The sequence below is a fragment of the Marmota marmota genome, unplaced genomic scaffold (genome assembly GCF_001458135.2).
Source record: "Marmota marmota marmota unplaced genomic scaffold, marMar, whole genome shotgun sequence".
Lineage (NCBI taxonomy): Eukaryota > Metazoa > Chordata > Mammalia > Rodentia > Sciuridae > Marmota > Marmota marmota.
This window is the reverse complement of record NW_025999863.1, coordinates 1,529,305-1,543,084: the sequence shown is the minus strand read 5'-3', so window position 1 is coordinate 1,543,084 and position 13,780 is coordinate 1,529,305. Positions and strand designations below refer to the sequence as shown.

The following is a 13,780-nucleotide window of genomic DNA, read 5'->3' as shown; positions in this document are numbered from 1 at the left end:
ACCGCCGGTACCAGCGGTGGCACGGCGGCCAGGTTTCGTAATAAACCGGTCTCTTAATTGCTACAGGGTAGAAGGGGAAAAAAAGGCCAAGATTTGCCGGAGTTGGGTGGTGGCGCCTGCTGCAGAGAGAAGAGGCACTGTTCCTGCAAAGCTGGGAGCTCTAATGGGGACTAAGTCACACTTCCTGGTGCGCTGGGGGCGGGAGGGCGCCGCGGCTCGCAGCGCGGGGGGCGGGGCCGTCTTCCTTCGCAGAAGCCGAAAATACACACCAGGACCCAGAGGCTTGAGAAATTTATTACAAGGCCATCAAAGAAGTAAAAATCTGTCTCTCAGTGGTTGAGTAACGAGTGCACGTAACACATGGTCTCTGTCGCTCGCAACCTGGGAGCTCAAGGGCACAGCGCGGCATCAGCCCTAGCTCCCGCGAGGGTGTGGGCCCTCAGTCCTGCAAGCCACGTTCTGCAGATGTCAGCCACAGTCTCAAGGAGGGTGGGGGACAATAAGTCTCACCCAACCCTGCAGTGTAGAGTCCAGGTCCTCCACGATGGGGGAGGCAGCAGCTCCCCGTCCAGCTTCTGCTCAGGAGACCTGGTCCAGGGTCCCCTCTCCTGCTCGCCTGGGTCCCCTCTTCTCCTCTCTCGAGGCCGCCTCTGGCGCTGTTCCTGGATAGCCGCCGGGGTGGCCGCACACTCCCCCTTCTGGTCCTCAGTCTCAGTGACTCTGCCCCCAATGGTCTCATGGGTTGGGTTGTTCTGGGGGATTTGTTGGGGGGGGAGGGTCAAATGTGTTTTATTTTTTTGGCAGCAACTCAACAGGTCCTGATGCTGGGAAGGGCCTCAGCGCTCCTGGAGAGAGATATAGGGGACCCACTGGTTATTGCCCCGGCTCTCTTCGCAGTAACTGGCTACCTCCACCAAACCGTGGCTCTTCCAGGCATCTGAGTGAGGGTTCTGTGGGAGGAAAAAGGAATGGTTTAGTGGGAGCCCCAGGAAGAGATGGGGAGACTCCCTCTCCTGGGGCCCCTTTGGGGAAAACAGGCCAGCTCAAAATAGCTGCCTGGGTGATGAGGCCAGGGGCAGGGCTGCCGACGGGACATGCCAAGCATGGCTGAGCCCTGAGCTGGTACGGGACTGGTCAGCCCGACTTTGTTGACAAACATGGGCCCAGGTGCCCTGCAGGACGGGGAAGAGACCCAGCTCACCGTGACCAGGAGGCAGTGCAGGTCCCGGGCTTCAGTGGTGCCCTGCACCTCAGTGGGCTCTCCCAGAAGCTGTGCTAGCCGCTGCATGCCGGACACCCTCATAATGTCAATGTCGTTGTCACAGCAAAAGGACTGGATGAGGGTGAAGTGAATTTGCAGGGCGATGTCATCCTCCTCCTCCTCATCAATAGCCAAGAGACACAGGACCACGCTGTCAGGGTCCCTGAGGGAGTTGAAGAGAGAGAGGGTCAAGTGAGGATCATGGAAAGGCCACCAAGCACGAGGAGTTTGCAAGAGCAAAGAGAAACTACAGGAGGTGGAGACTGGCATCCGCATGCTGACTGGGGAGGGGGGCACCATTCAAAATATGGAGAATAGGACGTTCAAAAGGGGGGCTGCAAGCCATGCACTGTCATGTCAGGACGCTGCAACTCCTATCCCCCCAAAAGCAGAGGAACCCCGAATGCATAGTGTGGGGGGGGGCACTTGCTAAGTCTCAGCGCTGTTCGAGACAGGGGCATAGGGAACCTGCAAAGCAGAGGGGCGCCCCCACTGCACCCAGCCCAGGAAGGGGGTCTGACTCACACATTCATCAGCTTGGCTGACTCGTACACCCCCACCGTCAGGCGGTCCTGGCGCTGCGCGGCCACCAACAGCTCCTCCACCGCGGCGGTCACCGTCTGCATCCTGAAGCCAGGGAGAGGAGAGTCAGCGCCGGGCGGGCCACCTAGCGCCGCCGCACAGTCCACCCCTCAGGCGGCGGGGCCCCAGCTACTTACTTCTGAGCTGCGTTGTCACACGCCACGAGCTCTTCCAGCGTCATGTTGCAGTTATAATCCACAGTGGACGCAACCCCACGACAAATCCCAAGGAGAAATTGCAAAACCGGAGCCAGAGAGCCCAAAACCTTCCCACGGAGCCGGAACTGTCCAAGAACTTCGAGAAGTAAAAGAATTCCTTCAGTAAAAATGGGTGAAGAAAAGACAGCAAAAGTCCTCAGCGAGAAATAATCCACGAGGCTGAAGATCCACGCTCCGTACCTTAGCTTGGCGATTTGAGCCCTCGGCCACCGGCGCCGCTTTTTATAGACTTGTAAGGCAGGGGCGTGGCCTCGACGAGACTACTCTTCCCTTCTATTGGCGGAAAAACAAAGGCCAGAGCAGCAAGCGCTTCGGTTGGCCGCCGCCGTGGAGGGGGCGGAGCGCTGCGCTAGGATGCCCCACGTGGGGGCGAGAGCTGGGAGGAGGGAGCGGGGTGGGAGCCCGCGAGTGCCAGAAAAGAAAAAAAAACAGAAGTTTTCTCCTGATTTCCCGGCAGCCGCGCCGCGGTTCGGGGCGCGCGCGGGATTTCCAGCGCGCGAGGCTGCCTGGACTTTCGCGGGGCGGGGCGCGGGGGGGGGACCTGGAATCCCCTCCTTATCCCCGGAGAGTCCCGGCTTGAGCCTTTCCAAGCTGTGCTGGGGGATCTCATGGGGAAGGCGCTCAGTTTGCACACTGATCCCTCCCAGGAGGTCATTAGGTGGGTCTCTCCGGGCCGTGGGTACCCCACACCCAGGCTGACTTCACTTCTCTGGGGAAAGCGGCACCGACCTCATTGGTTGGCATGTGCATTGTGTAAAATTACGGACGTACAATAAGCACCCCGTAAGCTTGGTAGTTCTCAGGAGGCCTCTACAAAAGCGGGGGCTGCAAAGGCACCCTCTGGGTCCCCACCTGTCCCCTAAGAATCAATGCACACCGGCCTCATGGGGCTGGAGGGAGCCTTAAGTGTACACGGCGCTCAATAAGTGTCATCTGGAGGTCGCGATAGCACCTGGAAGTTCCCAAATGCAGGGGCTGCAAAGCCCTGGGCACCCTGGGGAAGAGACCGGGCGCCCCCTCCGCACCCCGGGCAAGTTTCAGGGTGGGGTGCGCGTGGGAGGCGCAGGTGGCGCGGCCCGGAGGCGCTGTGCTGGCGGGTCCCGCCCCCGTGCCGGCCGCCTCTCGGTCCACCCTCTGACCGCGTCTCGCCGCCGGCCTGCGAGGAGAAACTGGGCCCGGGAGAAGGCGTGGGGAGCGCGGTTCTGGTTGGCGCTGCACGCCAGTGACTGGGACTTGGTCTCAGTGATGAGGGTGACTTTCGTTTCCTCGCCCCCAGGTGGCCCTTATCGAGGCGTGGTGTGAAACCGACCCCTTCCGCGTGTCGCAGAGTCTTTATTTAATCAAGGAGCGGGGAAGCCGAGGCTATGCTTCTGATGCAAAACGGGAAGCCGAGGCCTGGAGAGGCTGTCGCAGCCCAGTCGGAGCCACCATGTGGGCCAGGCACTGCACGAGCTAGGCGGGCAGACCCGCGTGGGACTGTCTCCCACGGCCCCTCAGGGGCTCCCAGTGACTCACATCTGCGTCCCCTCCCCCGCCATCCTCCGGCCTGGCCTCGGCCCGGCGGCTCGGTTCCCTCGGTTTCGGCGGCCCGCGGGTCCAGCTGACTCATCGCGCCGCCTCCGCGCCGCCCACCGCGGGGTGCGAAAGGTCCCTGGCGCGGCGAGGCGCGACGGCGCCACCTGGTGGCCGCCGAGGTCGCGGCGCCCGCGGAGCCAGGAAGGGCGGGGCGGGGTGAGGGAGGTGAGGAGGGTCCCTGCAGTGTGGCCTGAGGCGCCTATTTTCTATTTTGTAGATGCAGTGTTTTATTTTATTTATTTGTTTTTTTAAATAGATAATTTTTTATATTTATTTTTCAGTTTTCGGTGGACACAACATCTTTATTTTGTTGGTATGTGGTGCTGAGATGCGAACCCAGCGCCCGCGCATGCCAGGCGAGCGCGCTACCGCTGGAGCCACATCCCCAGCCCCTTGCAGTGTTTTATTTTATTTTTAAAAATTTTTAATTTTTTTGTACCAGGGATTGAACTCAGCGGCATCGACCACCGAGCCCCATCCCAGCCCTATTCTGTATTTTATTTAGAGACAGCGTGTCACTGAGTTGCTTAGCGCCTCCTGTTGCTAGTCTGGCTTTGAACTTGAAATCCTCCTGCCTCGGCCTCGCGAGCCGCTGGGATCACTGGCGGGCGCCACCGCCCTCGGCTGATGCAGTAATTTAAAAAAATCAAATATGCAAACTATTGCCTGGGAATCTTTATCATTACGGTTACTATTATGGTGAAATACACGTAAGAACATTCGCGATTTCAACCGTTTCTAACTGCAAATTGGCATACCAAAAATAGGGTCACAATGTTGTGTGACCATCGTCACCAGCTCTACCCACAGCTCTTTTCTAATGAGTGCTGGGGACTGAACCCGGGGCCTTGTGCCTGCTAGGCAAGTGCCCTCCCTCTGAGCGACACCCGTGCAGGTGGTGCGTTCCCATCATGCCTTGCAGACTCATCGCTCACGCCCTGTCCTCAGTGTCTGGACCCTGAACTGCCTTTTCATCCGCATGGAGCTGCCTGTTCCGCCGGTGGAGAGGAGGCCCAGTGCTGTCTTCTGTGACTGGCGTGGGTCATCCGCAGGACACCTGGAAGCTCATCCATGTGGCGCATCGGCCAGGACACCCTTCTGCTCCAGGGTGAATGACAGGGTTCCATCCTTTGGAAGGACCACCTCGTCCCTCCGTGGCACTGGCTGGCTTTGGACTGTTGTGGATGCCTGCTTTTGTGAATAAAGTTTTGTTAGACCCAGGGCCGGTGTGGGGGCAAAGCAAGCAAGGCACTTGTCTTGGGCACAGAAGTTTGGTCCTCACGGTGAATTTTTTCTTTCTTTTTTTTAATATTTGTTTTTTAGTCGTAGGTGGACACAACACCTTTATTTTATTTATTTTTATGTGGTGCTGAGGCTCGAACCCGGGTCCCGCCCGTGCTAGGCGAGTGCTCTACCGCCGAGCCCAGCCCTGAGTGTTCTCCCCGAGTGGGTGCTGAGGAGTGAACCTGGGACCTCACCCAGCACCAGCCCTACCCTGAGCCACCCCCAGCCCTGATGGTGACTTTTGAAAATTCTGCATCACAGTATGATCCTGGGGTTGAGTTGTCACCACCCCCCAGATGTTTCACCATAGTCTCTGCCCTGAAATGCCTCTGGGAGCCCGATGAGAGGCCACCCTGTCTCCTCTGGGACCCGAAGCCCACCCTCCACCTGAAAGGGAGTCTTGCAATTGGAATCTCTTGCTGCTAAAATGGAGCAGCTCAGCCCCTTTTAAAACCCGATGGTGTGTGGGCGACAGGAGTGATGGGACCTCCACCCGCGGCCCCTGCGGCCCTTCCCCTGCGGCAGCGCTGGTGTGATCCTCGGGGCTTGCACAGCGGGAGGAGGCTGGTTCCGGGCACTCTGAACACGCCAGAGCCCCGGCAGGGCTGGGGAGAGGGAGGTTCTGTCAGGGGCTGGACAGGGATCGGGCTGTGGGCACCATAGGTCGGGGCGGCCAGCAAGGCCAGCTGCCTAGGACGCTCAGGGCTTGGCTGGCGCAGGCTGGATATGGCATGGGGTGCGGGAGCCGCTGGGACAGAGGCCAGGCCTGGGGAAGGCTGTTGTGGCTGCTGTGGGCGCTCCTGAGAAGGGTCAGGGACATTCCCCTTTGAGGCCCTGCTCCACCCTCCATGTCAGGCTGCTCAAGGGCAAGGGCCTCGGGGGAGTCCGGTGGGATGAACAGAGCTCAGAAGGGGGCCTGGGCCAGGTGGGGCTCAGGGGCAGCGTTCTGGGCTTCATCCCCAGTCCAGGAGAGAAACAGAGGAGAGAGGAAATAAAGGCAGAAGCCGGCTGGGGTTGGCTCAGGTGGAGCGCTCGCCCAGCACGTGAGAGGAGCTGGGTTCCATCCTCAGCACCCCAAAAAAGTTAACTAACCAAACAAAGGTGTTGCGTCCAACTACAAATAAAAAATATATTTAAAAAAGAGGGCTGGGCTGGGGCTCAGGGGCAGAGCCGAGCACGTGTGGGCCCTGGGTTCGATTCTCAGCACCGCATCTAAACAAATAAAGTCCATTGACAACTAAAGAAATATTAAAAAGAAAGAAAGAAAGAAGCCGGGCCCCATGGCCCATGCCTGCCACCCCAGCTCCTGGACAGGCTGAGGCAGGAGGATCTCGAGTTCATGTCCAGCCTCAGCAACTTAGCCAAGACCCTGTCTCCCCCATCGTTGCTGGGGGCTGTCCACATGAGGCGCCACCTGACCTCAGACACTGGTGGGAGCTTCTGGGCGCTGACCAGCAGGGCAGGAAGGGGGTCGGCAGACAGGTCCAGCACTCCAGGAGCTGGCAGTGCGGGGCCGCTCGTGACCCATGCATTATTGGAGCCAGAGCTGGGATGAAGTGGCCCCAGCAGCCCCCCGACTGGACAGGGGCCAGGACACCAGGGGTCCTGCTACGACTGGATTCAGAGACCCCCTTCTTTGAAGCCTCCAGCCTGTGCCCAGGCCACCTTGGTCCCCTCCAACCTGATCATGTGCACTTCTAGATGGCAGGTGCCGCGGCCACCCTGGCAGTCGGCACAGCTGCACAAAGGCCCTGGGGCAAGAGAGACAGAGGTTGTGTTGGAGACCCACTGAGGAGCCCCTGTGTGGAGCAGAGGGAGGAGGGAGGGAGGAGAAGGGGGGCCAGCCTTGGGGGCTGCAGGGGAGGTCTGGGTGGGCCTCCGGGTGTGGCCAGGAAGCCACTGGCAAGACTGAAGTAGGGAAGGGTGGGCTATGACATCATGTTTTCTTGTACAAATGAACAAGACGAGATTCCTGTCCCCAAGGAGAAGTTTCCGGGTGGGGGTGACTCATCCTGTGAAGGTCCAGACGTTTGTAAGGCAGGAAGGGCTGGGAGGAGGTGGGAGCGGCATGCCAGGTGGTGGGGTGGCTGGCAGGGCCTGGGCGCTAGAAGGCTGAGGCTCCCTTACAGGGCAGAGTGGGGAGACTTGGGGCTGGAGGTGGGGCCAGTGCCCGCTAGGGGATTGCCTGGGGAGAGGCTGTGCTTGAGATCATTCGCGCTGCAAGACATCTGTAGGACACTCTCCTACCTCCGCCTACTATGGGCTGTGTGTCCTTGAGTTGGTGACTTAACCTCTCTATACTCCTTCTTTTCATGGGGAAGTCAGGTTGTGGGAAGGATTACTCAAAATGGTGTTTTGAGAATGTCTTTGGCATAAGTGTTCCTTCTGCCTTCCCCTCTGTGGCTACCTGAAGTCACCCATCCCTCCCTGGACACCCTTAAGCTAACCCCCACCCCCTGGTTCTCCCTGCCACAGCCTCTTCCAAAAGCTAAGTTGTGCCTAGGTCCCTCCTCCACGCACCCTCCAGAAAGAAAGCACAATGCAAACCTTCGGATGCGTCCTCCGTGTCCTGGCCTGTGTCCTCTCACCCCACCCCGTGGCCTTCCCCTGGCCACTGCAGCAGGTTGCCCTGGCCGGCCCTCACACCTGGCCCTCACACCCGGCTCCTCTGTGGTCCTCTGGTGCTGGGCGGTGACGCGGGCCTCCTGCTGCTGAGCGGCTGGGCTTCTCTTCCTCTGGTTTTTCTTCTCAGCACTGAAACCACCAGAGTGACCGCTGAGCCCCTGTGGGCAGGCAGCCCCACCCAGCCTCCCTCTGCTCCGTGCCCTGTGCCTGGGGCCCGAGGCTGAGTCCCGACACACTCCAGGTCCCAGCAGGCATTAGAGGGTCCCTTGGAGACCTAGAGGAGGGAGAGGCAGGAGCCTCCCAGAGACACACCAGGGGACAGCGTCGGAGAGGGACCCAGCCACCCATCAGCGAGGAGAGCAGGACAATGTCACAGCTGGTCAGAGTCCAGAGGACGCTGCGTTATAGGCTGTCAGGATGCCAGGATGGACTCCACTCTGCAGAGGCACAGTCCTCCGGGCTGCCCACCCCCCTCGGTTCTGGGGATTGAACCCAGGGGCCCTCGGCCCCTGGCCACACCCCAGCCCTATTCTGTATTTTATCTAGAGACAGGGTCTCACTGAGCTGCTTAGCGCTTCACTTTTGCTGAGGCTGGCTTTGAACTCAAGATCCTCCTGCCTCAGCCCCCTGAGCCACTGGGATGGCAGGCGTGGGCCACGGGGCCCGGCTTCTCTTTTTATTTTGAGACAAGGTCTTGGCTAAGTTGCTGAGGCTGGACATGAACTCGAGATCCTCCTGCCTCAGCCTGTCCGGGAGCTGGGATGACAGGCATGTGCCACTGTGCCCGGCTTCTTTCTTTCTTTCTCTTTTCAATATTTCTTTAGTTGTCAATGGACTTTATTTATTTAGATGCGGTGCTGAGAATCGAACCCAGGGCCCACACGTGCTCGGCTCTGCCCCTGAGCCCCAGCCCAGCCCTCTTTTTTAAATATATTTTTTATTTGTAGTTGGACGCAACACCTTTGTTTGGTTAGTTAACTTTTTTGGGGTGCTGAGGATGGAACCCAGCTCCTCTCACGTGCTGGGCGAGCGCTCCACCTGAGCCAACCCCAGCCGGCTTCTGCCTTTATTTCCTCTCTCCTCTGTTTCTCTCCTGGACTGGGGATGAAGCCCAGAACCCTGGAAGCACTGCACCCCTCAGCTACATCCCCAGCCATTTTTATTTTGGGACAGGGTCTCCCCAGATTGCTGAGGCGGGCCTCCTACGTGTCGTCCTCCTGCCCCAGCCTCCTGAGCGTCTGGAATGACCCGTGTGGCTGCCATGCTCAGCTGACAGTTTGGATTTCTGTGCATGTATAGAGTTTGACCGACTGCCTGGTCGGAGGGTCTCTCTCTGCAGACAGGGTTCAGGGATTCCCTGGACCCTCCATTCAGCGCAGCTGACCAAGTTCACAGACCCCACGACCACTCCTCAGGTCCTCTCAGCACCCAGAAAAATGGTCCATCTACGTTCACGATTTTATTGTGGCTACAGGATACAAATTCCAATTGACCAAGGAAGGCCAGGCACCAAGCCAAGTCCGGGGGGGGGGGTCCCACGGGGGAGCGTCTGGTCACTGTCCCAGGAGTCCTCCCAAGCAGGGAAGCCCGGCCCGGCCTCCACACGGCCTGCCTGGCCTCCACACGGCCTGCCTGGCTGAGCTCTTGCCTGGAGGCTGGTCCCCAGAGAGCCTGGCCCAAACCCTCGTTCCTCCTGTTGTCAGATGGGACTGTCCCAGGCCACAGACTCCAGGCAAACAGAGACATACCCATCAGGAGGCACATTCCTGGGGCCTAGAGGTCACCTCCCAGCAGCTGGGGACAAAGGCCAGCCTTGGGGAGGCTGGGCGGGAACCTCCTGTATGGTCTTTGGTATTTTGCAAAGTCCACACTTGTAAAATCCCTCGGAGACGATGAAGCAGGCAGGACAGCTCCTGTGGCCAGCAGGGTCCAGCGAGCCTCCCCGAGTCGGTGGAGGTGCCTTTTGTGTGTTGACACAGCTGGGCCACGGGTGCCCAGAAGCTGGGCCCAACGTTGTTCCAGATGTGTCTGCGAGGGGTTCAGGTGACGCGGTAACTGGGGAGGGCCTCCCTTGAGTGGTGGGCCTGGTCCAACCAGGTAAAGGCCAGAATGGAAGGAAGGGCTGGTTCTCCTGGAGCCAGAGAGCCCTCCTGCCAGTGGCACTGGAGAGGGGACATCCGCTCTGCCCTGCCCTCAGACTCCGTGGGTCTGAGCCGGGTTCATCCTCTGAAACACAGGGGGAGTCCAGTCTGCTGAGGTATCAGGAGGGAGGCGCTTCAACCTGACCACAGTGTTCAGAGGTGGCCCCGGGGTGATTAGGGTTGGACAAGGTCACTGAGGTGATTGGTGTGGAGCCCCCATCGGATCCTGGTGGCTTTATAAAAAGAGAAAGGGGAGCCAGGTGTAGTGGCCACACCTGTCACCCCAGCAATTCTGGAGGCTGAGGCAGGAGGGTCAAGTTCAAGGCCAGCCTGGGCAACTGCACCCAAAAAGGGCTGGCGGTGGAGCTCAGCGGTGGCTGTTATCTAGCACGCATGAGTCCCTGTGTTCACACCCAGTCCTCACACACGCGCATTTACATGCGTGCCCCCCCACATGCACCTCCACACACGCACACATGTGAATGCACTCAGACACACGTGACACTCCTGTGCACACGCCCTCTCCCCGCCGTGTCCCGGAGGACCTGACTCCACACGCTGCCCCCTGCCGTGGCCTGTTTTTATCTCTGTCCCTAGCAGGGACAGAGCCCAGGCGGGCCGACCCTGAGCCACATCCCAGCACTTTCTATTTTTTTGTTTTGAGACGGGGTCTCACGGAGCCACGATCCTCCTGCCGTCCAGTCTCTGGGGCTGCCCGCGGCCCCGCTGGTGGCCTGGTCTCACGGGGAACTCTGGGTGGTTTTGGTTGGTCTCCCTGCGATGACAAACGGCGAGGGCTTCCCCAGACCCTTTCCTCAGGTGGCGAGGCCCCCGAGGGCTGCAGCTCTCAGCCCAGCGCCCGGCCAGGAGCCACGTCCCATGGCGGTGTGGACAGTGGGGGCAGCCCTGAGCCACCAGGCCCAGCGAAGCTGCTCCTCCTGCTGACCCGTGTGCCGGTGACATAAGAGTGCGCTGCCTCGACCACTCGGGTCGGCCCCCTTACCCAGGGCCTGAGCCTCAGCTGGGACCCGCCCTACCCATGCTCTCATTTTCCTACACACACGCTACGATACAGGGGAGCGTGTGAATGAGGCACAGAGACCAGCAACAGTGATAAACAGGACAGTTTACTCTAAGTAGAAATGGGTTTTCTCCTCTCAAAATTTTATTGCACTGAACTCACCCCTTCCTGTTGACCCTGTTGACCAGGACCACCGCGTGTGTGCGTGTGTACTGGGGGCTGCTTGTTATGCAGCACCAGCTGATGGATACACGGATGCGGCAGCACGCGTGTTTCCTCTTTAATGTCCTCCCCGTGGCTGTCCTCGCTGTTTAGGGCTCTCCCCTCTTCTGCTCGAAGTCCTGCTCCCGTCGCACACTCCCAAGGTGGTCGCTGCCTTTCTTCCTCACGCGAACCGCCTCCGGCTTGCCACACGCTTGGCTACTGATCATGTGTGTCCCGCTCTTCCGCCTCTCTGACCCCACACAGGGGGCACTTCCCTCCAGGCTCACCAGCCCAGCATCAGCCACCTCCGATTGCACCTGGGATTATAGGTCCAAACCCAGGTTCCTGCATTCTGACACTTAGGCTCCGGAATCTGGACCCCCCAAATGCAGACCCCTAGAATTCAGGTTCCATCAGCCATGCGACCAGCACGCTAGCTTCATAATAGAGGTTCAAAACACAAAAATAAACTAGTGAGTTCAAATTCAAGAGACATGACTCTCTTACCTTATTTGCCCAGCTCAGAGACGGCTCCTCCCACTCCTGCCTCCAGCCACCTGATGCAGTAGCGAGGTTTACACAAGAGGCCAGCCAGAGGGGGAACATGCCAGGGAGTGAGCTTTTATGGGGGAACAAAAAATTCAGGGGAAAATTCCATCCAATGAGGGTCGAGGGGGGCAGCATTCCAAGGTCAGGGTCAGTGATTGGTCTTCAGGTCAGTGGTCAGGCACACTCCCACCTGGACAAGCCCTCGCACCTGGGGCAGGGTGGGGAAGGCTCTGACACAGTGTTTCTAAGCGCCTCTCACCCAGCCAGGGAGGTAACTCAAATCACATGCAAGAACGGCTTTCCACAGTTCCAGGCTCCAAAATCAGGGTCCCCAAGACCCAGACTCCAGATTCTGGAACCCCAAGACCTAGGACTTCCGCGTGAAAGCCTGGGTCTACACCAGATCCAGGATCCACTCCTCCAAGATCCAGATGCCGGAATTCAGGCCTCCCAGAGCTCTGGGCTCCGGAATTCAGATCCTGGAAGGCGATCCGGGCCGGGAACCAGCAGCAGCCGTTGGCCTGGGATTTTGAAAATCTGGCGCCAAAACTCAGCCCTGTGTGGAGCAGAGGCACTGGGACGGGGCGTCTCCCAGGGCCCGCACCTGCCAGTGTGGGCACCCGCCTTGGGGACGGCTGTGCTGCCCTGGCCGGTGCTGGAGCTGCACCACCTGCCCAACACCAAGGCCGCAGCCCTCGGTGGTGCCTCCTGGGACTTGGAGTCCGCCTGGGCGCAGCCGGCTTCCAAGGCCTGGCCCTGTGGGGAGGGGACAAGGGGTCACTCAGACCATTGGACAGGGGCACCAAGCGCAGCCTACCAGTGTCCCCGGAGGGCTGGGTGGGCGGGGTCCGGTTCCCAATGTGTCATCTGCAGGGTCCCTGACCTCGCTCTGACACACCACACCAGGGACAGCTGCACTGTGACAGACATTTTGCTTGTCATGGCAGGAGGGAGGTGGCTCTGCCCGCTCACACCCCACTGTGGGCAGGTCCCCTTCACCCATCCCCTGCCAGCAGCGCACAGCTGGAGAAAGCCCACTGTGGAGACTGACCTCCCAAGTCGCATCTGCAGAGGCCACGGCTGTGCACTAAGCTCCTGCCTTGGGTCCCTGAGATCCGGCCACACCACCAAACTGCACGTCCAATCAGCCAGTTTCCCCCAAACCAGGAGCTTCAAAGCAACCCACCCACAGGGGCCCAGGCTACCTGAACAGGCTGAGCAAGCCCCTGCTCGGACCCCGCAAGGGAGTCATTCTGCACCCACCAGGGCCTCCTTTCTGCAGACAGAGGCCCTGGACTCTACTCACAGGCCCCTCTCTATTCAGATGGCTGCTGGCAGAAGCCAATGACATCAGACCACTCGATTCTGTGATGTCCTGCTCTTTGCCCTCCTTGCTGGGCCCTTCTATCTATGGCACTCTGTGACCTGCGGCTTTTCACCTCCGGCCTCTTCCCCTGAGCATGTTTGTGGGGTTCTTTCACCACCTCAATTTTCAGGAGTCCAATGAGGTAGTAAGGCTAGACGGGTGGGGAACCCGGCACGAGTCAGCAGCCCAATGTCCCACAGTTGCTGAGGTGGGTTTGGTGGCTGGATGTGGCTCCGTTGTTCCTTTGAGTCGCCACATAAGAACTGTACACATTGGCGGGCTGCGACGTGGTAGTTGGATGCAGGCACACCCCACATCCGATCAAGTCGGGGATGCAGAGCGTTTCATCTTTCCCCCTGGTACCCGGGATGGAACCCCAGGCTCTCCACCACCCTGCCACACCCCCAGCCCTTTTTATTCGGAGACAGAGTCTGGCCGAGCTGCCCAGCCGGCCCGGAAGGCCCCCTCCTGCCTCCCCGGGTGCCGGGTGCGCCGCTGCCTGACCTCCTGACCCTCCGCGTTGGGCGTCCCGGCCCCTCTCTCCAAGTCCTCCATAAAATGCACCATATAAACGGTGCAACTGCCCCTGTTTTTGTGCTTGCCATTCACCCTCCCTCTGCCCCTCCGCCACCCCGCCCCTGGCCTTCCGTGACCCCTCTCCCCAGTACCGGCTGGGCCTCGGCACCGGCCAGGAGCGCTCCGCCACTGGCCCAGCTATTTTAGCTTCCGCACGTGAGAACATGCAGTCTTTCTCGGCCTTCCTCGCGCACCTCCATGAACTGCTCCAGTCCACCTGTTTTGCGGGCAGTGGCTCTTTAAGGAAGGCCTCGAGCGGTCTTTCCAGCGAAACCCCCGGAGGGAGCAGGCGGGAGACTCCACGCGTGGCCCTGGGTTCCCGGCGCCCGGAGACTTCAACTCCCGGCGTGCCCCGCGCGGGGCGGTCGGACCACAACT

The 13,780-nt window shown here is 59.8% G+C and overlaps 2 protein-coding genes across 2 annotated transcripts in view; one reads left to right on the top strand and one right to left on the bottom strand.

The window, feature by feature from the left end:
- Lmnb2 (lamin B2) overlaps nucleotides 1-13,780 on the top strand; it is a 31,848-nt gene that overhangs the window by 4,154 nt on the left and 13,914 nt on the right. Inside the window, exons 3-4 of the mRNA XM_048810762.1 lie at nucleotides 9,844-9,856; nucleotides 11,481-11,484. Coding sequence (XP_048666719.1) covers nucleotides 9,844-9,856; nucleotides 11,481-11,484 — 17 coding nt within the window. The remainder of the gene's footprint in view (nucleotides 1-9,843; nucleotides 9,857-11,480; nucleotides 11,485-13,780) is intronic.
- Nucleotides 279-2,275, bottom strand: Gadd45b (growth arrest and DNA damage inducible beta). The gene is made up of 4 exons (XM_048813848.1): nucleotides 1,981-2,275; nucleotides 1,787-1,888; nucleotides 1,202-1,424; nucleotides 279-950 (listed from the first exon to the last, which is right to left on the bottom strand). The coding sequence occupies exons 1-4, from the start codon at nucleotides 2,022-2,024 to the stop codon at nucleotides 837-839; spliced, it is 483 nt and encodes a 160-aa protein (XP_048669805.1). The 5' UTR covers nucleotides 2,025-2,275; the 3' UTR covers nucleotides 279-836.

Bases quoted from the DNA above. Each gene is read 5' to 3' on its own strand.
- Gadd45b (XM_048813848.1), bottom strand. From the start codon at position 2,024: ATGACGCTGGAAGAGCTCGTGGCGTGTGACAACGCAGCTCAGAA. The intron at 1,889-1,980 runs GTAAGTAGCTGG...CCCTGGCTTCAG, and splicing joins TGTGACAACGCAGCTCAGAA to GATGCAGACGGTGACCGCCG. The intron at 1,425-1,786 runs GTGAGTCAGACC...CAACTCCCTCAG, and splicing joins TCAGCCAAGCTGATGAATGT to GGACCCTGACAGCGTGGTCC.